Source organism: Oncorhynchus mykiss, chromosome 5 (genome assembly GCF_057628025.1).
Source record: "Oncorhynchus mykiss isolate SJ-2025 chromosome 5, ASM5762802v1, whole genome shotgun sequence".
Classification (NCBI taxonomy): Eukaryota; Metazoa; Chordata; class Actinopteri; order Salmoniformes; family Salmonidae; genus Oncorhynchus; species Oncorhynchus mykiss.
The window spans coordinates 65,632,179-65,648,822 of record NC_143026.1 but is presented as its reverse complement, the minus strand read 5'-3'; the positions used below and the strand labels follow the sequence as shown (position 1 = coordinate 65,648,822).

General features: G+C 44.5%; 1 protein-coding gene across 1 annotated transcript in view; it reads right to left on the bottom strand.

Annotated features, from left to right (window-relative positions):
- The window catches only part of LOC110524317 (C3 and PZP-like alpha-2-macroglobulin domain-containing protein 8), a 70,870-nt gene extending 55,368 nt beyond the window's left edge, over nucleotides 1-15,502 (bottom strand). The window contains exons 1-18 of the mRNA XM_036978062.2: nucleotides 14,809-15,502; nucleotides 12,461-12,612; nucleotides 11,573-11,595; nucleotides 10,869-11,034; nucleotides 7,074-7,126; nucleotides 6,512-6,529; nucleotides 5,708-5,762; nucleotides 5,514-5,627; nucleotides 5,218-5,302; nucleotides 4,975-5,083; nucleotides 4,624-4,851; nucleotides 4,318-4,488; nucleotides 3,526-3,654; nucleotides 3,140-3,332; nucleotides 2,777-2,952; nucleotides 573-722; nucleotides 310-471; nucleotides 77-219 (exon numbers count right to left, since the gene is read on the bottom strand). Of these exons, the coding sequence (XP_036833957.2) occupies nucleotides 77-219; nucleotides 310-471; nucleotides 573-722; nucleotides 2,777-2,952; nucleotides 3,140-3,332; nucleotides 3,526-3,654; nucleotides 4,318-4,488; nucleotides 4,624-4,851; nucleotides 4,975-5,083; nucleotides 5,218-5,302; nucleotides 5,514-5,627; nucleotides 5,708-5,762; nucleotides 6,512-6,529; nucleotides 7,074-7,126; nucleotides 10,869-11,034; nucleotides 11,573-11,595; nucleotides 12,461-12,612; nucleotides 14,809-14,888 (2,207 nt within the window). The 5' untranslated portion in view covers nucleotides 14,889-15,502. The remainder of the gene's footprint in view (nucleotides 1-76; nucleotides 220-309; nucleotides 472-572; nucleotides 723-2,776; nucleotides 2,953-3,139; nucleotides 3,333-3,525; nucleotides 3,655-4,317; nucleotides 4,489-4,623; nucleotides 4,852-4,974; nucleotides 5,084-5,217; nucleotides 5,303-5,513; nucleotides 5,628-5,707; nucleotides 5,763-6,511; nucleotides 6,530-7,073; nucleotides 7,127-10,868; nucleotides 11,035-11,572; nucleotides 11,596-12,460; nucleotides 12,613-14,808) is intronic.
- Nucleotides 15,503-16,644: the final 1,142 nt, after the last annotated feature.

Sequence of the window (16,644 nt, the reverse complement as noted above, 5' to 3'; positions counted from 1 at the left end):
TTCTTGTTCAGAATAGTGGGCACATTGACAAGTTCTAATGGGCAAAAACCTGGCGTTACACTGTATGTGTAGCTACCTGGGCACAGTGCGCGAGTGCATGGCTGCCACCAGTGTGGATGTGTGAGGCTGAAAGGCAGGAACGGCCTCGTCTGTGTACATTCCTCCAGTCTGTCTGTGGTTCAGGGTCACCATGTCAGTCATCACCACGAGACCAGTCTCCTGTTACACATCACAGACACACAATGTAAAAACGATAGATTGAGGATCTTATGCTACACCTAATGACTGGTGATTGGGCGTTGCTCTCACCGTGAAGGCGAAGCGGGCATCTTTAGTGATGTCCCAGTGCCAGGGGAACACTGAAGAACGCCTCCGTCGGCTAGACGACAGTCCCGGCCACCAGAAGTGCCCGTCGTCTTTGGGGACTCCGAAGGCATCGGACACATCAAAGTCTGCCAGTTCTTTAAACACCTACAGAACAGTGGACATGGATGGCTTACATTATTTTCCTGTTTGAATGTAGTTAAGTGGTACTATAGATTAGAAACAGGGTAAGATAGAGGGAGACAGACCTTGTCTGGACTGAGCTGGAAGTCTGGCTTGAGGAGATAGAGGCTCTTGTCCACAGTGGCGACACACACGCAGGAGCCCTTCTCACCAGTGACACGCATACTGATAGGGTCACCTGGCATCGACTCATTGGTAGATAGAGAGACAGACACCTACAGACAAACAAAGATACAGATGAGAGTTCCTGTGAGACCCATAGCCAGGCCTGTAGATGGACAATGACAGCTCTAAACTTTAGCCCTATATGCGTTCCTGCTGACCTCCTTTTTCCAGCTCCTAACCTAACCCCTCATCATCCTGCCTGTCATGACCCCGCACGCAAGCACCCCACCCACCCACCCACCCACCCACACACACACACACACACACACACACACACACTCTGTCTAATCATGCCCATGCAGGTAGCCACACACACACCTCCCTACCTCATTGATTGCATACCAGGGAGCAGTAAATACTTCAGGGGAGGAGTTAACCCAGCCTGCCTAATGCGGTCAGCAACTGGGGAGCTCATGGGCTCATGGGTTGTTTACAGGGACTCACTGGCCCTAGGGATCCCACTGTAGCATAGCATGAGACTTCAGTCAACTACACACGAACAGTGGGATATGTCTCAGTCATCCCAAACTAGGCTGCGCGATATTCCAAATACCTGTATCGCAAGAATCAAGGTTTTGTTATTTTTCTTTTATGTCCGCTTGTTCTCATGTTGTCTTTTTGGTCTCCTCTTGTCTCTTTCACGCCTTCTGTGCTGTGTGCAACTTCACATTTACACCAGAGATCTGTATATAATGACGAGATGCTCATGTCTCCGCCCTAACAATTGGAGCCGTTGTCCCAAAGGCAGGAAGGCAGGTGACAAGCTTAGGTCCAAAATAAACCCATAGAAACACATATAAGTCATATTTTGGACAGATTTCGGCAAGAGTAAAACCTCTTGCTTCGCCTCTTCCTTTCTGCTTACGCTTACACACACACACCAAGCCCCTCTCCTGCCACTCACAACAACAAAGATGAGAGATCACTTCCTCTCTGACAAGTTGTTTCAATTCGCTATTTGCATTTGATGTTTGGTCCGACAGAATTGGTCACATAGACACCGAAACACATTGAGGCCTTTTACTGTAACAGAGGAGAAGTTAACCCTTTTTATGTCTCAACTACTCAAACTGCACGCCAAACAGACACTACTAAAACAGGAGTATTGATGCACATTGGTTCTGGAATATGAATGCTCAGTTTGTCGCGTGCCATTGCAGTACCACTATAGCAGCATTTCTGCCAAAGACTGTTATACTAGCTGTCTTGTCTGTGTTTTATTAATGTGCAATAAGTATAAAAATGTGCAACTTGAGAAATAAGTTATTCTGAGAAATAAGGTAGGCCACTTGATTTCAACATCTGAACAAAGTGGACAGGCTAGCATGCTGTTCCAACAGTTGGAGATGGACAGCAGGGTGTGTTCATAACAATTCAACTGTTCTACCTTGTTAGACAGCAAATAGATCCAAGTTGGATAAACTTCAACTATAAATATTAGCTGGCTACTCACTAACACGTGGGCTTGTGCTTGAGAGGTTGTTTATGAGACCTGTGTTCATTTTCTATAATGCCTGCTTCAAGAAGTTAGTCATTATTAGTGAATGTGCATTATGCATGGTTCTAGTTAAATTGGTAACAAAAAGGGCCTTTTCAAAGACTGACCTGAATGCCAGATCACTGATTATTGCAAAAAAAAAGCATCTATTTGTAATAATGAAATAATTAGTGGGTCTTAGGGTTTTGTAAGGCTTATATTTAGTTTAGGTATCATTGCACAAGCCCTGAATTAATTTGATTATTGCTGACTGCTTGACATGCAGTGTATTTTACCTTTAATTGTACAGCAAAACATATTTTTAGAAAAATAAAAAATTATCATTGAGATAAGATTTTTAGGCCATTTCGCCCAGCCCTATCCCAAACTGAACGTGGCCTGGTTGCCAGTATGTTTCTGCTTTAGCCAACTCCTTTGTTGTCTGGCATGAGTTGGCTAAATCAGGGACAAACTGGCAACCATGATAGACCTACCTATCATTCTGACAGCTACTGTGTGTACAGGCAGGACTGTGTGTACAGGTAGGACTGTGTCTACAGGCAAGACTGTGTGTACAGTGCACATTGAGGGACGCAAGGACTCAGAGAGGGACGTCCTGTACGGTACCTGGTTCTCAAAGCTGGGCTGTACGGGGATCTGTAGACTGTCAGTGACGCCCTCTCCATTCCCCTTCACATAGTAGACCAGGAGGCGGCTGAGGGGCGCCATGGAGTGGGTCACTGGGAAACGCAGCACCACCATACAGCTGTCTGTCTCACCCTGTGGGGAGGAGGCTTCCGGACCTGGAGAGCATGGGAAGAGAAAGAGAGGGTAAAGGGAGAGAGGAGATAAGGGGTGGAAGAGACAGAGTGGGGAGATTCAGAGTTAAATATGTTTGACCATCTATCCTCTATTGAAACGTTTGGTGCAAACATGGTGTCCATTGGTCAAAGTTCTCTGCTCTTCATTATGGGACTCTATAGTACTGACCAGAGCCACTGGGTGGCATGGTGGTGTGGATGTTCTTGTCAAAGGTGACCGCTGCCCTCTTGCTTCTGTGGGCTGTAGCGTTGGGCTGCTGCTGGCCGGACTGGACAATGTTTCCTCTGGAGGCGATCTCATAGTGGAGGGTGAAGTTACAGGGACAGGTGGACTTCAAAGTGACCTCAGCCTCTTGATCGATCTAAACACACAAAAACACACACCACTATTACCCTAGGGACATCATAAGGATCATAACAGTATTAGAAGTACCATGTTATTACTGTTTACATACAGTATGTCTATGATATGTGGCCCATGTCTCAACGATGGTGTTGGAGACCTGATGATCTGTAATGCTAGTAAAGTAATGATAAGTCGAGTGGAGTGCCTACCTTGAGAGGAGCGCTGAGGCTCTGGATCTGAATGTGACACTTGCTGGGGGAGTACCAGCTGCTGATGGACAGGTAGCTGGGGAGGTACTGGTCTCCAGCCGGACGGCCATTTATGGCTGTCACCTTGGTCTGGGGCACAACACACAATAGGATTTAACCCACCAATACATCCCACTCTCTGGACTATGATGACATCAAACAAAATCCTGATAGCTCGGGTTTTATGAATAGCTCTTATGAGAAACTAACTAAGCTCTAGCCATGTCCACCTCCATCTCTCTCTTCCCCCTCCACCTCTCCCTCTCTATCGCCATTCCCTCTATCTCTCCACCTCTCCCTCTATCCCTCCTTCTCGCTCCACCTCTCCCTCGAACACTCCACCTCTATCCCTCCACCTCCTCCCTCCATCTCTCCAACAGCCTCTATCTGTCCTCCTTCCTCTATTTGTCCACCTCCCTCTATTTGTCCTCCTCCCTCCATCTCTCCACCAGCCTCTATTTGTCCACTTTCCTCTATTTGTCCACCTCCCTCCATCTCTCCACCAGCCTCCATTTGTCCACCTCCCTCTATTGTCCTCCTCCCTCCATCTCTCCACCAGCCTCTATTTGTCCACCTTCCTCTATTTGTCCTCCTCCCTCCATCTCTCCACCAGCCTCCATTTGTCCACCTCCCTCTATTTGTCATCCTCCCTCCATCTCTCCACCAGCCTCCATTTGTCCACCTCCCTCTATTTGTCCTCCTCCCTCCATCTCTCCACCTCCCTCCATCTCTCCACCTCCATGGTCCACTGACCTCCAGCCAGACGTACTGGGCAGAGTTGGGAATGGAGGGGATCTCAAACGTGGCCCGGCCATCCCTGGAAGTCAGCTCGCTGGTGTACACGTTGTCCTTAGGGGTCAGCTCCGCCTTCACACGCACCCGCACCCCATCTGCTGGGCTACCGTCAGGGTAAGTTACCTCTACCTGGGGGACAGGGGGACAGACAGTCAGGTCTCTCGCATTGAGACGCATAAGTGAACGCAAGTCTTGTACAGTCCAGCTTCCCTTGATAGAGGTCATGTGAAGTCAGTGGTATGAATACCTTTGGCTGTCTCTTACCTTTCCCTTGTAGGGCAGACCAGGCTTGAACTGTTTGCGAGTGTCCTTTGAGTATTTGATGTCGATAAGCTGCTTGTGAACTGGGGTTGAATCATCGAACATGGTTTGTCGCCCTCCGTCCTTGCTGGTCACTGACACCCACATGTTCACCGTGCCCCGGAAATGATCAGCCACATCCAGGGGCATCATGTCTTTGACACACAGGCTGAAGGTCGCTGAGCCTTTGATCTAATAATAGTGGAGGAAACAGACAGACTGTTAAATATCTGAAATTAATACTAAAAGGGTTGAATGTGATTCCATTTTCCTGATAGTTTTAGATTCTTCAGCACTGCAGCAGGGTTCACTCACCTCCATGGTCTTGACCACAGGATGGCCCACCTCATGCCGGTAGTACCCAACTCCATTCACTGTCATGTTCACTGTCATCTTCCCGGTCACTGGCTTCCCAAAGATATATCTAAAGACAGAAAAGTAGTTTGTGTTTTAACAAGAGTAGAGGTGCTACTTTGCCTTTCTAATATTCAAAGAACAATATGTGTTAGGAAATCACATTGACCATGTTGAAGTGAATGATGCGAGTCAGTCACTCACCCGGCCCTCACAGTAGCCTGTTCACACATGTTGAGGTCCTGGATGTACTGTGGAGGGTCTATCACCAGCTCAAACTTGGGCATCACTGTGTGGAGCAGGGGGAGAGGAGTCCACATTATGCAAAGAGAGGCGTGACAACTTGGCTGTACAGTCCCAGTTCAAACCTATAAATACCACCTCAAACAGAAGGATCTTTGAACATATCTATGTTATGTAATCATGCTGGAGTTCCAAAACCTTTCAACCCAAACCACATCCCAATCTGGATAAATGGTCACGCTCAGTTATCAACTCACTATACTTCTGCACTTCAAAGGACTTGTTGTAGGTGTGTCCCTGCATCTCTACAAAGATGAACCACTCTCCAAACACAGGCTGGTCTGAGAGAGGGAAACTCATGTTGACGACCCCTGAGGAGAAAAGCAGGGGTAAAAAAACAGTGTTTTTGACTCAGTCAACATCACATGATAACATAGGGAGTTTCTCTCACCGCAGCAGAGGGGTTTAAGCCCTTTCCACTGGACCATCCGCGATCCTCTTGGGTCCTGCAATCCAGAGTATGAATACACAGTTGATCAAGAGATTCTACTTTCATCAAAACAGGCATCAATCTGTTTCTCCCTACGTGAAAGCTGTGGAGGATTGCCCTAAAACAGCATGAACTTACATAAGTACTCACGAGTGAAGTTATGTAAGGGTTATGTAAATACATATATTGGGGATAACCCCTCCATGTCCCCCACTCCTACAGTAAGCTACTTCTTACTGGCCTGGCTCTGACTCTAGGAGAAAGACTAACACTAACTGCTGTCAATCAGGTAATTACAGCTACTCTCACAGAAACTCCCCTACCCAGAAGGCCACTGGTCTGCTGGCTGCAGGTGACAGAATAACACAACAGCTACACAGTTATTCTTAGTGCCTGAGCTGAGCTCATTTATACAACAACTTCTACTGGAATCTTAACACCAAGTAGCATATTTACACTACAAAGCCACTGCAGACAGAGCACTGGAGGACATGAGATGGACGGAGAGTGGGGGAGAGAGAGAAGGAGAGAGATTGAGGAGCTAGTAACAGCAGGGGAGAGCAGCTGAGTCAAAGAGAGAAGTTCCTTTCATGTTCAGTGTTAGGTTGGTCTGCTTCAGGGGCCAGGCTGGAGCTCAGAGCACAGGCCTGTTATCAAAGTGAGCCCTTCCCTGCCCTGTAATCTTCTGCCTGGGATTGGGACACTAAACCCCCAGTGTCCGTGGCCCTCCCTCCCGGACCAAGTGGTCCTTCTCCATCCACTCACCACAACGTAGGCTTCAATCTGCAACCAGGGAAAGAAGAAGATGGGGAAAAAATAGTCAAGGTTGGCACACACATTAGACAAACTGCACAGCCACATGGTAAAATATCTCCTCCCCCTCCCCTCTCCAACAATCATCTATCTGTGAGTGCGTTCGTTAGCCATTGCCAGCAGCAGACCTTTATAGCTCTAGCCATCAATAAACACACTGTCTACACAGTGGCAATGGTATATTTGGAGCCATTTCAAAAAATCCAGCAGAAATGACTCAAGGTTTGTGGAGGTAAATAGGTTACTGTACATTTGGTACACTCAGGCCAGGTTTCCCCCGCTTCACTCCCCTCTGAGGTGTTCTTGGAAAAAATAAGTGTGTAAAACTAGCATGATGCCGCCACCCTTCATTTGAAGCCGGTACACATCAAAAGAGAGGAGGCCAGCTGCTTGGCATCAAGGCCCACTGACACACATTAGGTCAACACACCTGATTCTCATAATTCATATCCCATCCATTTCCTGTAAGTGGGTGTGATGTCTTGGCTTTGATGTGAGAGACTGGTTGCATTACCTTGTCATTGGCCGGCCTCAGATCCGGAGTGACAGAGTACACGTTGATGAGCACTGGATTGAGAGAGGAACAGATTATTACCCACTTTAATGCATTTTTTTTAATGTAGAGTGGAATAGACAATCCATGTCATTAGCTTTTCTCCTGGGCTGCTATTAAGACATAATGGCCTATGAGTAAATCTATCTACTGTATTGCTGATACTAAATTCAAAATGGAATTCAAAAAATGTAGAACCAGGAACAGATATAGCCCTTGGTTCACTCCAGACCTGACTGCCCTTGACCAGCACAAAAACATCCTGTGGCGTACTGCACTAGCATCAAATAGCCCCTGTGATATGCAACTTTTCAGGGAAGTTAGGAACCAATATACACAGGCAGTTAGGAAAGCTAAGGCTAGCTTTTTTAACAGAAATTTGCATCCATTCTGGGACACTGTAAAGTCCATGGAGAATAAGAGCACCTCCTCCCAGCTGCCCACTGCACTGAGGCTTGGAAACACTGTCACCACCGATAAAGCATTTTTCTACAGCTGGCCATGCTTTCCACCTGGTTACCCCTTCCCCGGTCACCTCAGGGATGCACCTCAGCCACGCTCAAGGTCCTAAACGATATCATAACTGTCATCGATAAGAGACAATACTGTGTAGCCATATTTATCGACCTGGACAAGGCTTTCGACTCTGTCAATCACCACATTCTTATCAGCAGACGAGGCAGTCATTTGAGAGCCTTGGTTTCTCAAATGACTGCCTCGCCTGATTCACCAACTACTTCTCTGATAGAGTTCAGTGTGTAAAATCGGAGGGCCTGTTGTCGGGACCTCTGGCAGTCTCTATGGGGGTGCCACAGGTTTCAATTCTCGGGCTGACTCTCTTCTCTGTATACATCAATGATGTCGCTCTTGCTGCTGGTGATTCTCTGATCCACCTCTATGCAGACGACACAATTCTGTATACTTCTGGCCCTTCTTTGGACACTGTGCTAACTAACCTCCAGATGAGCTTCAATGCCATACAACTCTCCTTCCGTGGCCTCCAACTGCTCTTAAATGCAAGTAAAACTAAATGCATGCTCTTCAACCGATCGCTGCCCGCACCCGCCCGCCCGTCTAGCATCACTACTCTGGACGGTTCTGACTTAGAATATGTGGACAACTACAAATACCTAGGGGTCTGGTTAGACTGTAAACTCTCCTTCCAGACCCACATTAAGCATCTCCAATCCAAAATTAAATCTAGAATCGGCTTCCTATTTCGCAACAAAGCATCCTTCACTAATGCTGCCAACCACCCTCGTAAAACTGACTATCCTACCGATCCTCGACTTCGGCGATGTCATTTACAAAATAGCCTCCAACACTCTACTCAACAAATTGGATGCAGTCTATTACAGTGCCATCCGTTTTGTCACCAAAGCCCCATATACTACCCACCACTGCGACCTGTACGCTCTTGTTGGCTGGCCCTCGCTTCATACTCGTCGCCAAACCCACTGGCTCCAGGTCATCTACAGGTCTTTGCTAGGTAAAGCCTGCCTTATCTCAGTTCACTGGTCACCATAGCAGCACCCACCCGCAACACGCGCTCCAGCAGGTACAGTGCCTTGCGAAAGTATTCGGCCCCCTTGAACTTTGCGACCTTTTGCCACATTTCAGGCTTCAAACATAAAGATATAAAACTGTATTTTTTGTGAAGAATCAACAACAAGTGGGACACAATCATGAAGTGGAATGACATTTATTGGATATTTCATACTTTTTTAACAAATCAAAAACTGAAAAATTGGGCGTGCAAAATTATTCAGCCCCTTTACTTTCAGTGCAGCAAACTCTCTCCAGAAGTTCAGTGAGGATCTCTGAATGATCCAATGTTGACCTAAATGACTAATGATGATAAATACAATCCACCTGTGTGTAATCAAGTCTCCGTATAAATGCACCTGCACTGTGATAGTCTCAGAGGTCCGTTAAAAGCGCAGAGAGCATCATGAAGAACAAGGAACACACCAGGCAGGTCCGAGATACTGTTGTGAAGAAGTTTAAAGCCGGATTTGGATACAAAAAGATTTCCCAAGCTTTAAACATCCCAAGGAGCACTGTGCAGGCGATAATATTGAAATGGAAGGAGTATCAGACCACTGCAAATCTACCAAGACCTGGCCGTCCCTCTAAACTTTCAGCTCATACAAGGAGAAGACTGATCAGAGATGCAGCCAAGAGGCCCATGATCACTCTGGATGAACTGCAGAGATCTACAGCTGAGGTGGGAGACTCTGTCCATAGGACAACAATCAGTCGTATATTGCACAAATCTGGCCTTTATGGAAGAGTGGCAAGAAGAAAGCCATTTCTTAAAGATATCCATAAAAAGTGTTGTTTAAAGTTTGCCACAAGCCACCTGGGAGACACACCAAACATGTGGAAGAAGGTGCTCTGGTCAGATGAAACCAAAATTGAACTTTTTGGCAACAATGCAAGACGTTATGTTTGGCGTAAAAGCAACACAGCTGAACACACTGTCAAACATGGTGGTGGCAGCATCGTGGTTTGGGCCTGCTTTTCTTCAGCAGGGACAGGGAAGATGGTTAAAATTGATGGGAAGATGGATGGAGCCAAATACAGGACCATTCTGGAAGAAAACCTGATGGAGTCTGCAAAAGACCTGAGACTGGGATGGAGAATTGTCTTCCAACAAGACAATGATCCAAAACATAAAGCAAAATCTACAATGGAATGGTTCAAAAATAAACATATCCAGGTGTTAGAATGGCCAAGTCAAAGTCCAGACCTGAATCCAATCGAGAATCTGTGGAAAGAACTGAAAACTGCTGTTCACAAATGCTCTCCATCCAACCTCACTGAGCTCGAGCTGTTTTGCAAGGAGGAATGGGAAAAAATGTCAGTCTCTCGATGTGCAAAACTGATAGAGACATACCCCAAGCGACTTACAGCTGGAATCGCAGCAAAAGGTGGCGCTACAAAGTATTAACTTAAGGGGGCTGAATAATTTTGCACGCCCAATTTTTCCGTTTTTGATTTGTTAAAAAAGTTTTAAATATCCAATAAATGTCATTCCACTTCATGATTGTGTCCCACTTGTTGTTGATTCTTCACAAAAAAATACAGTTTTATATCTTTATGTTTGAAGCCTGAAATGTGGCAAAAGGTCGCAAAGTTCAAGGGGGCCGAATACTTTCGCAAGGCACTGTATATTTCACTGGTCACCCCCAAAGCCAATTCCACCTTTGGCCGCCTTTCCTTCCGGTTCTCTGCTGCCAATGACTGGAACGAACTGCAAAAATCACTGAAGCTGGAGACTCATCTCCCTCACTAACTTCAAGCACCAGCTGTCAGAGCAGCTCACAGATCATTGCACCTGTACATAGCCCATCTGTAAATAGCCCATCCAACTACCTCATCCCCATACTGTATTTATTTATTTATTTTGCACCTTTGCACCCCAGTATCTCTACTCGCACATTCATCTTCTGCACATCTATCACTCCAGTGTTTATTTGCTATATCATAATTACCTCGCCACTATGGCCTATTTATTGCCTTACCTACCTTATCTTACCTCATTTGCACACACTGTATATATACTTTATTTCTACTGTATTATTGACTGTATGTTTGTTTATTCCATGTGTAACTCTGTGATGTTGTATGTGTCAAACTGCTTTGCTTTATCTTGGCCAGTTCGTAGTTGTAAATGAGAACTTGTTCTCAACTAGCCTACCTGGTTAAACAAAGGTGAAATAAAAAAAATTAAAGGGCCAGGGAGATTGAGACCTTTGTGTTTGGGCTTGTAGACTGGCTTATCAGTCTGGATGAAGACGGCTGTGCCCTTGCTGTCCACAGTGACAGTGGTGTAGTTGTGGAAGATATATCCCCCCTCAGTAATGTGGCGATTCCCCCACACCTTCAGATGGGCCTGACCTCTCAGACCAGGAGGGACCTGCAACCAGGAAGGACACATATAGTATATCTTCAGGATGCGGTCCCTAACACAACACCACACCACACAGAGCAGTGGCAAACCAGATGCTAAAGTGCTTAGCTAACACAGTGGACAATACAAGACTATATTTGATAAAGACAGGGGTGGGGGTTAGAGGGAGTGGAGGAATCAAGTCGTGCATGTTGGATTGATCCATTCTAGCCTTTGGGGGGCTGCAGACCCTTACATGCACATAAACAGATGTTGCATATTATATTGAGGCTGTTACCTTATTCCAAATGAATGTGCAAAAAGGCAGATGTTCACATACAAATGATGTTCGTGTTGTTCTGTATTTCGTTTGTGGAATGCTGACAAACTGAATGGGATCTCACTACTGCGCAGCTGGAGCCACAACCATTTCAATGCATTTCAAATACACTCTTGAAACAACAATTGCGTTCTTTATTTATAACTCCACACAAGAAAGACCTGATATGATCAACTGATGAATGGTAGATAAAAATGCTGTTAAACACAATGACGTTGCTCTCACCTTTAATTTGATTGTACCTTTGTCTGAAATGGAGAAAATGAAATAAAATCAATCAGTAAAAGTTCACACAAAACCAAGTAAAACCTTCTGTCAAAATGATTAAGCTCTTGTGATTGAGGTGTGGTTTGATTCAAGGAACATTAACTCGTGCCAACACCGGTCCTTGAGGGGCACATTGTATACCGGTTTCCGTCCTTGTCATTTACAGTAATCAAGAATCTTAGTTATATAATGTTTGGTTATACTGTACTTTAGGCTCAGACACACGTCCAATAGCATTTGCTGGCCGAGACTACTTAGCACTAATGAACGTAATTTGCGAACCGAGGACGCACCGATTTTACATGTAGAATCGAGTGACAAATGTCTGAACGATTGGCAGAAGAACGCTAGATCCACATTCGGTGCGATGTGTGCAAACATTTAGATACATCACAATAACCAGTTATGTGAAATCTCAATTTTACAGTTATCAATGAATTGCCAGAGGAAAGGAAAACCAGTGGAACTGGAGCGATGCACTATGCAGGAAATACAGCTACAGGCTCTTTCAATGAAGTGCTGAAGTCCCATTAGTAGTGCTGTCAAACAAAGCCCACATAGATATACACAAAAGCCTGGTTAGACAAGCCAGGCTTTTCCATAAACCCCCTATCATAAGAAACATCCGTTAAGGGCCCTGTGAGGTCAGGAGTTTACACTCAACCCAACAGGTCAGGGGTCAATCAGCCTCACACTGTCCCCTGTAAGAGCGTGTGTGTAATCCACTCTCAGTGTGTGTAGGGAATGGTGGTGTGTGTGTGTGTGTGTGTGTGTGTGTGTGTGTGTGTGTGTGTGTGTGTGTGTGTGTGTGTGTGTGTGTGTGTGTGTGTGTGTGTGGGTCCTCACCTAGCACAGTGCCATGGCTGTGTGCCACCGTCTCACCCTTCACAGAGAGCTGGACTTGGACATGCGTCTCCTCCACAGCATTGAAGATGGTAATGCTCAGGGCCTCCTCCACGCCAGCGCGGAAAACTGAGGGAGCAGCAATCAGGTAACCCCTAGTGACCAGGACAAAGAGTGGGCTTTTGATCAGACAGTACTTCAGCCAGTGGTTCACAACTCTGGTCCTTGAGGGCTTGCTGTTTTTTAAAGGTTCTGATATATAGATCATTCTCATCCAACTATGCTTCCAGCAGCATCCAATATCAACACACCATATGACCCCAACTTCACCCTCCTCCTGCCCTCCAAATATGGCTGTTCCTAAGACAGTATTGACGCACACACACAAACACACCTCAAGGGATTTGCAAAGTGAGCTAAGGTTTAACTCGATGTTAGCAGCGACACAGTACCTGTCAGCCAACAGGGCTCTGCTCTAGTGTTCTCTTTGGGTGGTCTGAAACCACTTCTGATGTAACCTTATAGTCGTTTTTTTTTTTTACATAACGAGCAAGATTCCAGACAGTCATTCTGATATTTAGTCGAGGGAAGACGGCTGTCAGAAGGGTTGGAGGCCAAATGACATCCTCAGATGCACATAAACATTCTAAAAGACCAAGTAAACTTTGACCAATGGTAGGCAAAAGACCACCATAAATGAGAGCAAGGGGTTCAACTGGCTTTAGTTTGGAGACATACTTAGGTTTCCATGTTGTACACTATCACACTACTATTACATTACAATTGCTATGGTGTTATTACATGCTCATTTAACCTTTTCATGAGTGAAACTCAATAAAAATGTGATTACAGTATATAAAAAGCTAGTTCTGTTTGTCATTCAGGTGACAGTTTTTCCAGACCTGGGAGCTCCCTTCTTAAACTTTAATCGAGATCACCCATGTCTTATTGTCCGATCATGTGTTTAGCATTACAGTGCTGGGAGCCAGAGGCTATCTAAGTCCCAGAGTCATGAGAAAATCCCTTGGATAAGGGGGGCTTTGAGAATAGCAAGATAATATGAGGAAATTGACTCTCAGGGTTTGATCTGCAGCAAGTTCAATCATCTCTTTGACAGCCCTGCGTCAGGTGCTGAGGACCATGCTCACTTTAGTCACACAGGCAGATGCACGGAACTTCAAAGTGGTTCTGCCTGTCTCCGAATTCAGTCTCCAATGCTTGAAGACGGATGTTATTTTGTTAGGAACGCTGGTATTAGTCCTATAGAGTTCTCTATGGTGTGGTGTTGTGGCCTCAGCACAGCTTGTAATTATAACACAGCCAAATTCTCCACTGTTCAGGATTAGGCTCTGTCATACTGTTGACAGCAGCATGACTGATAGCATCAAAGAGCCCAAAGTCAAACGAATTTCAGTAGAGCTTTTTGTCAAACACAGGGAGGTGGAGGAAATAGCGGTATGGTACTATAGTGACCATAAGGTGCTAAGTGTGGAGGAGAGTTTTCCATTCATAGGAAATAATATGTACACAAATCAAGTAAAGCATCTCATTGGGCTTAGACTGTAAGCTCTTTGTCATTTTCTTCTCCTATCAGAGATAATGGTATATGAATGGTGTATTGTAAAATAAAACATTTACTGTTTTCTTGTTGTAAATGGGCTCTAAAACACTTCTCGAAGCAGAAGAGGAGTCCTGATTGACCAATTCTATACAAAGGACTTTATTTTTAACTGTTTAAATTTCAATAGTGTTGTTTATGCAAATAGGGAGTAGGTGAAAACTAATGAGAAAAACACAAACTTTTATCAGGGTTGATATTTGCTGCAAAGTATTACAACGAAGTCACAAATAAATAAACAATTGGGGCTCAACCATTCGATTTGCATCATATAACCCAAATGTCGCCTGCTAATGGGACATAGTATAATTTATAAAGCGTTGTAATAACATTTTAGAATTTTAAAAATCCCATACTTCATGTGAAAACGTGTCGACAGCATCATCAATCCAACCGCAACTAGGGCGCTGAACGTGTCAAGTGAGTTCGATACATTGTTTCACGTTCATAGCATAATGAACAAACCCTCTTTATAAATCCATGTCATTCGATTTTCCCAAACAATCCTGATTTCATTCCGCAAATGCAAAATTTAGCTTGTACTGAAAATGAAGAAAAAAATCAATACAAATACAAAACAATGCGATGTGTACAAGTAAAAATGTTTGCAATAAATGAAGTAGTGATTGATCTGTTAAACTAGGAATGAGCAGAGTTGAAACAGTGTGGTTTTGCGTATTGCAGTAAAAATGGCAACATGCTCATTTACAATAGAATTAGGTCAACCACTTACTGTCTTTCTTGTGCATAACTTCTGACGATGCAGATGAATAAAGTCCACGAGATACACGCTGTCCAGCAGGACCTCCACATTCTCAATATTACCCCAGTTTGCTGTGACGAGAGTTCTAAAGTCGCTCAGAGTTATAAAGTTCAGACTTCAGATACTCAACGCTTCAAATGTACAGTAGCTTCGACCATCCTCTCATTCTTACGTAGCCTATTCATTGAGGCACTAATGTGTGAGCGCCAACTTCTGTCTCGAATCGGCAAGCAAGGATCATGTTATCAGCATCCCACTTTGAGAAATCCCGTTTCGGGGCAACTGGCTTTTTCCGTCAGAGCTCAAGGCACATAGACAGTCCTCTTTTTGCGTGCCTGATTCACCCGCCTCAGTTTCGTTCTCTCATATAACAGCATTCCAGATTATTAGTGTCCTCCCATCCCCTGAAATGTAGCACGATAGAAAATAGATAATGTTTATACATTTATTTCCAGAGCCTTGGTGTTGTCCCTTTCTTCTCCAACTGTGCCTCCTCGCCTCCTTGACGTTTCAAAGCTTTGTCACGGCTGGTTCGAGTCAGAACAGCTCCTATAGCCTAGCTCTGGGGTTCCCAAGCTTTTTCACTCCGGGGCCCCTCTTCCAGAATTCTCCCCGCGCGCGCACGCGCCACGTCTATTTCTATGGGCACAGCACTATTCATGACACAAACTGCTTGTTGGTGGAAATAATTTCAAGCTTAATTCCTGCAATTCTACACCATTTGTCATGGGTGAAAAAGAAAATGTTGCAGTTTTAAAGCTACATTTCCTGCAATTTTATACATTGTGTCATGTCTAATGTGTATTCATGTGATATGACTAAATAATTACAATATCTATGGGCAAAAAAAAAAAAAACGTTAGCTGACACACGCCAGTTGATCTGGACATTTGACAATGGCCCTGGCCTGAACAAAAATAAAATACAGCTAAGCCCCTGCTTCCAATCTGTAAATAGCACACCCGACAACCTCATCCCCATATTATTACTTACCCTTTTGCACCCCGGTATCTCTACTTGCACATCATCTGCACATCTATAACTCCAGTATTAATGCTAAATTGTAATTATTTTCACCTCTAGGGCCTATTTATTGCCTACCTCCTTACTCTTCTACATTTGCACACACTACATAGATTTTTATTTTGTGTTATTGACTGTACGTTTGTGTAACTCTGTGTTGTTTTTGTCACACTGCTTTGCTTCATCTTGGCCAGGTCGCAGTTGTAAATGGTTCTCAACTGGCCTACCTGGTTAAATAAAAATGAAATAAATTTAACAGTCTGGAGTAAAAATCTCTTTGCAGTTGGCATTACATTTTGTACTAATCAGTGTTGTCTACTTAACAGTCTAATTAATCCAGGCATGATCTTTAATTAACCTGACATAGATCACCTCTAAGTATGAATATGATTAGTTGCATGCATGCAATATTGATGAGAACCCTCTTAACTTGGGTATGTGAACTAATGTTAGAAATATCAGGGTAGTTCAAATTAATATGCGTTTCAATGCTTGCAGTGCTCACACTCTCCAGATAAACCTTTAGCCCCCTCAAGTGGCAAATTGAGAGCACTGATAAGTGTAATACAGTCTGGACATTCATTGCCATTGAATGAGCACTTGCATCCTTTTCCATAATCTTCCAGCGCTTCATACAATTCACAAGGATTCATTAGAAAGACAGCAATTATATTTACCCATTTAGTTATAGAAAAACAGCCTGTTACAACCGCTCTAGCCTCACATGACCATCCTTCCAAATGTTGTTTCATTGACTCATGTGAGAAGCCTGAACTTCTAGAC